At 61.9% G+C, this 6258-nt stretch overlaps 2 protein-coding genes across 2 annotated transcripts; both read right to left on the minus strand.

The window, feature by feature from the left end:
• Nucleotides 1-56: 56 nt before the first annotated feature.
• On the minus strand, nt 57-1871 carry LSCM1_05710 (uncharacterized protein; the record flags this gene model as incomplete). Its single annotated transcript, XM_067323155.1, has 1 exon — nt 57-1871. The coding sequence occupies one exon, from the start codon at nt 1869-1871 to the stop codon at nt 57-59; it is 1815 nt and encodes a 604-aa protein (XP_067179790.1).
• Nucleotides 1872-4850: 2979 nt separating this feature from the next.
• On the minus strand, nt 4851-5846 carry LSCM1_05711 (uncharacterized protein; the record flags this gene model as incomplete). The annotated part of the gene is made up of 1 exon (XM_067323156.1): nt 4851-5846. One exon carries the CDS (start codon nt 5844-5846, stop codon nt 4851-4853), a length of 996 nt encoding a protein of 331 aa, XP_067179791.1.
• Nucleotides 5847-6258: the final 412 nt, after the last annotated feature.

Here is a 6258-nt window from a genome sequence, read left to right on the forward strand (position 1 = left end):
GGCGCCTCGTTATGAAGGAGGCACACACCCGCCTCCCCGCACCAGGCAGCGGTGGTCTACTCCTTGGTGCATGCACTGCTGCGTTGCGGCGTCTGCCGACGCTGAAGCAGCTCCTCCTCCATTCGATGCCGCGCGCGAGTCGCGCAGGCGGCCACGCGATCAGCAGTGAACCAGTTAGCCACCCCTGCAGGGCCTGCATATGTGGTCGGTGAGAGTGCCGCGCTCCGCTGCTGCTGTTGCTGCTCACTCGTGCAGCTCAGCAGGAGTTCCTCCAAAAACAGCGCCGTGCCTTCCTCTTCGCCCCCGACGTGAAACATGTGAAGTGGGCCGTCACTAAAGCAACGCGGCGGCTCCTGCGGCTGCTGGTGCGGCCGCTTGGCCTGCGCTCTGGTACACTCTGCATGAGCCGAGCCGGCAATCGCCCCTCGTTCGATGTCGGCCAGACGCGCTGCCGCGCCGTCTTTGGGCGAGAGGGATATGAACTGCATAGGGGGGAACGCTGTCAGAGGGGCGTCGACAGATTCCGGCATATCGCCGAAAGCCAGCGCTCGCGGGAGCTCAAACAGAAGCTGGTGCCGCTCGTGCTGTGCCAGCAACCATCTCACGCATGTGCCTTTGTCTACGCCGTGGCAATGTAAGCAGACGCTGTTCGGCTGGCTCTTCACTTCCAGCCCGGCAGACTCGAGGCGCCGACGGGCCCCCGCGCCTGCGGCCGCGCATCGCGGGCAGCCGTACACGCTCGGCGAAGTTGCCGGGGAGTTGCCAGAGGGTGAGGCGCCCAGCGATGGAAACACGTGGTCAAAGAAACGCATGGGAATACCCATCACAACCACCTGCACCACCGCAGCTCCGTCAGCCACTGTGCCGTCTGCTCGCGGCACCGGCTGCGCATCCACCAGCGCGTCACCGGTGTCCCGGAGAAAGAAGCCGTGCTGGGCGAGGGCAGCGGGACTGAGCACTTTCGACGCCGCAAAGCAGATGTGAGGCGTCCCCACGTGCGCGCCGGAGGCGTCCCTGCGTGCACTGGGAGCAGCCGCCTGCGCCTCCACCAAGAGTTGCCGCAGGAGGTCCGCAAAGGCGCTGTGATACTTGGTGCTCAGGCATGCAGCGAAGAAATCCTTCGCGTGCGCCACATCGTGGCCGCAGACGTACGAGGCATGCTCGAAGAAGCGAACGAGAGCTTGACGGCCCTCGTCCATAGCGAGTTCACAAGTCGCCGCGTCCATCGTCGCCAACCTGCGGGTGGCGCTGCTCGCTGCGGTCTGCAAGCCTGCAGCAGCCAGCGCGGCGCCTTGCTCACGGTACTCGGTCCACTCCTCCAGTCCCACTGCCGCGGGTGGCACCGCTGCCAGAGCCTCGGCCGCCTCTCCTGAATGCAGCTCCTTACCCTCATCTAATCGCGAGGGGTGGGGAGCGGAGGGCAAGCGCCATCGAGGGTGCAGTCGATCCATGTCGGACCACACAGCCTCCCACGGGCGGCTGCGGAAAAGCGCTGCCCCACTGAAGCCGCAGAGACACAGCGTCCCCGGCGTTTCGGCAACGCCCGTGGAGGGAGAGGGTCCGAGAAGCGCACCATTACCCTGAGCCGCAGTTGCACCGCCTGCGGCAGCAGCCCTCAACCGAAAAAGCGATGGCGCTAGATCTGAATACAGCTGTGACCACATGCGCTTGCCGGCCGTGGACACGACGCAGAGAGAACCGCCGCGCTCCAGAAAGCAACGAAGCCACGGCAGGCAGCTATTGTAGCGAGCGCCGCACTCCAGTCCAGACTGCATGCAGTGCGAGAGAGACAAGTACTTGCCGTGCGCTCGGGTGGGCGTGGGGGTCAGGGTGCCGTCCATGTCGGCCACAATCCAGTGGCCGCGGAACATGATGGGCGATTTGGCGGCAATGGAGGCCCTGGGAAGTGGCAAGGGCAGCCTGCCGCGCGTATGTGCGCGTCCGTTCTCTGCCCTTTACGTGTCACCCCGCTCCCCCCCACCTCCTTCCCCCTCACCGAGGCTCTCCAAAGAGTGGGCGTGGGGTATAGCCACGGCGCCAATAGATTTGTGGCCGGCCAACAAAGACCCGCGCGAGGGGGAAAAGAAAAGGCGAGAAGGCGGAACGATGGGTTCGAAGACGATGCCGAGCCCTGCCAGGCTCGCCTGTCCGTGTAGGGAGATGGGGAGGTATAAGAGAGACTGTCACGTGTTCGCGCCTCTCTCCACATGTATGTGCGCGGCGCACATGTCACGCAATGACGGACCGGGTGACTGCAGTCTAGCCGCTGCCTTCCCTCCCGTCCCCTTCCCACGTAATATATATGTGCGTGTTAGTGTGTGAGACGCACTGGCGAGGTGGTATAGTGCACACCTAAAGGAGAGGGAGAACGACAAGGGCAACACGCAATGGCGGTATCGAGAGTGAAAGCAAGGCAAAGACGCCGTGTGTGCAGTGCGGATGAGTGGAGGAAGGAGAGACGGAAGGGAGGGGCAGACGTGGCGCTCACCGTCGGAGGAAAGATAGCATGATCTACGGTATTGCTCGGCAGATACTGCGCGCGCGTCGCTGTAAGGCTGCGGCCCCGAGAGAGGGAGAGAGCTGAAAGCGATGCACCAGGGCCCCTTTGCATCGCGCTCGTATCACCTTGCTCTGAAGTTCCCTGCATGTGGCTCTCTCTTTCGCGCGCGCGTGCGCGCGCTGAACCCGCAGTTCGTGCATGCGCGTGCGGGTGCTGACACGCTGGCATCAGCGCATCTCCGCCCTTCTGTCAGCACACCCTCTTCATCGTCTTTCGCATCTTTTTTATCTCTTGCTGCCAATGCTGCACTTTGATGCCCCAATACGCTGCGCTCATCGCACACACACAAGCCGCACTCGCACCTCCCTCAAGCTCGCAGCTCTGTCTCCACACCCGCGCGCTTGCCCCTCATGCGCCACCACCACCCCTCCTCCCACCCACTCAGCGTGACGTGAGAAGGGGGCAGCTGCCGAACGGCACACCCCACCCGTCATTCATCGAGCTCGACGCAGGAACCGGAGAGGGAGTGAAGAGGTGGAGAGTGGGGAGAGAGGGGGAGGGAGGGCGGACAAGTGCGAAAGAGTCCGTGAGTCTTCAACGGTGGGGAAGGAGGATGGAGAGCACAGGGGGGAGGGAAGAAGAGAAGGGGTAATGGCGAGGGAGGGGGGTGGGGCCTTCACTGCCCGGCCCTTACACCCCCCACATAGGGAAGTGCAGGGGGGGGCACCGCGCAGACACAGAAGCCGACACACACACACAAACAAAGAGAGACGGCCATTCATACAATAAGAACCGCAAAGGAGGGGCAGAGAGCAGCGTGTGCGCGGTCAGCGGCACTGCTTTCACCTGCGCACTCGTCATACATGAAGTGATCACGCACACACACACGCACACCTCTCGGTGTCCGCAGGGGGGGGTTGGAGAGTGGCAGAAGATGAGAGAGGAGAGGAAGGAGGGAGAGACTTCACTGAGCGCAACGAGCCGGAAAACGAAAAAAAAACATTTGGAAACAGACGCACGAACACGCGCGCACGGACGGAAAGGCGATGCCACAGCAGTCGCCCAGCTCTGCTCGCGGAAGCACCAGCCCTCGCAGAAGCGCCGTTGTTCGCTTGCTACGAGCGCGCCCACTCCCTGCCACGCGGCGCACACGTCAGCTCCGCTCCACCCTGCTCGGCCTGCCACTGAGCCATCGCGTCGTGCCAGGCGGCGCTGGACATGCACCACAGCAACGCGCCGCCTCAGCCCATCGGGCGACGGCCCAAGGCCTTGAAAACTAGACACGCCCGCCTCGCGGGGCGCCTCAGAGCCGCTCCCGCCGTGCTGGCCGCCGCCTGGTGCATCCCTCTCAGGGGTGGCGCAGGCTCCTCGCACCAGTGGGCGGAGTGGGTGCCGCGCAAGCTGCTCCCGGGCCCCGCTGAGACGTCGCCCAGCATATGGGCAGCACAAGCATGCCAATCGTCGCAGGTTGCTCCAGCGCAGCGCCCCCCCTCCCCTCTTCCCTAGCCCCCGGCATGAGTCGCGACGAATCACTCTGACTTCGCTATCTTGTAGGCACCTGGCCCTGACACCAGCCAAAAGGATTCGGCACGGGGCAGGGACTAGGGGAGGGGGGAAAAGGGGCTGCCTGGCCTTCTTCGCACAGAGTGAGGTCCTCGTGCCGTGTGATGCCAAACCCCGTGTGGAGTAAGCGTGTGTGTGTGTGTGGCACAAACTTGCATACACCACCTTCCCCTTTCCCAGTCGTGGGGGAGGGGCGAATGCATCTTCATGAAGAAGGAAGCGAGGCCAAGTCACAGCAGCCCGCCATCTAAAGAGCGGCGCATCCCCACACGCACACACACACATACGCTTTCCTTAGTGTAGATGCGTGTCGTTGCTTGAGGGGTTGCTCACGTGAGCGGAATGATCGTCGCATGTGTATGTGGCTTCATGTCTGGGGCGCTAGGTGTATTTGTGGCTGTATCCGTCATCTGGCCGGGCGGGTCGGTGCGTCAGCGACTCCCCACTGTGTGCCTTCAGACGTGTTTTCTGCAGCGCAAGCATCTGTCTGCCACCCTGCACGGTGTAGGCGTGGGCGTCGTGGCGACCTATCCTGCGAGGTGTAGGAGTACGAGCGGGTGACGTTGCAACGCCGCCTGTCGGGTGGGGAAAAGGGGAAGGAAAACGTATGGGGCATCAGAAGCAGAGAGGCGCTCGGCGACGCTGGGGAAGAGATAATAATAATAAAAAGACTGCTGCAAGCCACGTCTACTTGGCCGACTAAAAGATCTGTATCCCTCTGCGACCGCGCCTCTCCTCAACTGGAGCAAGCAAATCCCTGCATCTTTTGTTGTTGTTTTCTGCGCTCCTACAGCTTCTCACGAATGGCGCTCGACAGCTTCATCGTGTCCGCGTGGAAGTTGCGGATGCCCTCGGCAAGCTTCTCAACGGCCATCGGGTCCTGGTTGTGCATGAAGAGGAACTCTGCCTGCGAAAGCTCCGCCATCTTCTCCACCTTTAGCATGATTCTGGTGGGGTCGAGCTTGCGGGCGACCTCGCCATCACTGGCTGCCAGCTTCGTCAGCAGCGTTGGGGAAATGGTCAGCTTGTCGCAGCCGGCTAGCTCCAAGATCTCGTCGGTGTTGCGGAAAGAGGCGCCCATGACGATAGTTTTGTATCCATGCTGCTTGTAATAGTTGTATATCTTTGTCACAGAGACTACGCCGGGGTCAGCCGCGCCGATTAAGCTGTCCGCCGTGGACGGCGCCGCCTTCTTGTGCCAGTCGAGTATGCGGCCAACGAAAGGAGAGATGAGAGAGACGTTTGCCTGAGCGCACGCCACCGCCTGGGCAAAGGAGAAGAGCAGCGTCAGATTGCAGCAGATGCCCTCTTTCTCCAGCGTACGAGCGGCCTGAATGCCCTCCCAGGTGGCGGCCAGCTTGATGTAGATGCGATCGCGATGGACGCCGGCCTCTTCGTACATGTGGACAAGGAGACGCGCCTTCTCGATCATCTTTACCGCGTCGAAGGACAGCCTCGCGTCCACCTCCGTACTCACACGGCCCGGCACGACCTTCAGTATCTCGAGGCCGAAGCTGACGGTCAACTTATCGAGGGCGAGCGCCACCACGTTCTCGTCCTCGCAGTCGCTCGTGTAGTGGTCTCTGTGCTTGCAGGCGTTAGCCTTGGCGTAAGCGATGGCGTCCGCCACGAGGTGCGCGTGTTCAGGCATCTGCGAGCCGGCCAGCACGAGTGACGGGTTCGTTGTCGCATCCTCTGGCTGAAATTGTTTCAACAGAGTGAAGTCGGCGGTATCCGCGACGACAGTCGTCATCTTGCGGAGTTGCTCGAGTTGGTTAGGCATGGTGCCTTGTCTGTGAATGTTCGCTGCACTTACCGCTACTGCACTGGTGACCTACGTGCCTTCTCTTTGATGTGGCGCGAGGTAGTGTAAGGCAAGAGGGAGGGGGGTGCACGTAGGTGTGTGTGTGTGTCTGTCTGTCTGTAAGTCTGCAAGTACGCGCGGGGGTAAACTAGACAGAACGTTGCGTTGTTGTTGTCTTTCGCTTCGTTCGTTGTTGGCTTGCAGCGTGTAGGGGAGTGGTATATTATGAGCTGTTGAGGCAGTGCCGCAAGCACATCACACGTCATGAGGCATCAATGACCACGGTGGGCGTGGTAATGCGCACGGGTGCGAGTAAGCGATGACAGGAGAGGGACGGTGCGGCGAAGATGGTGAGCAGGAGGTAAGCGCCAGTCGAGTCGCACACGCCAAA

This window comes from Leishmania martiniquensis, chromosome 16 (genome assembly GCF_017916325.1).
Source record: "Leishmania martiniquensis isolate LSCM1 chromosome 16, whole genome shotgun sequence".
Taxonomy (NCBI): Eukaryota; Euglenozoa; class Kinetoplastea; order Trypanosomatida; family Trypanosomatidae; genus Leishmania; species Leishmania martiniquensis.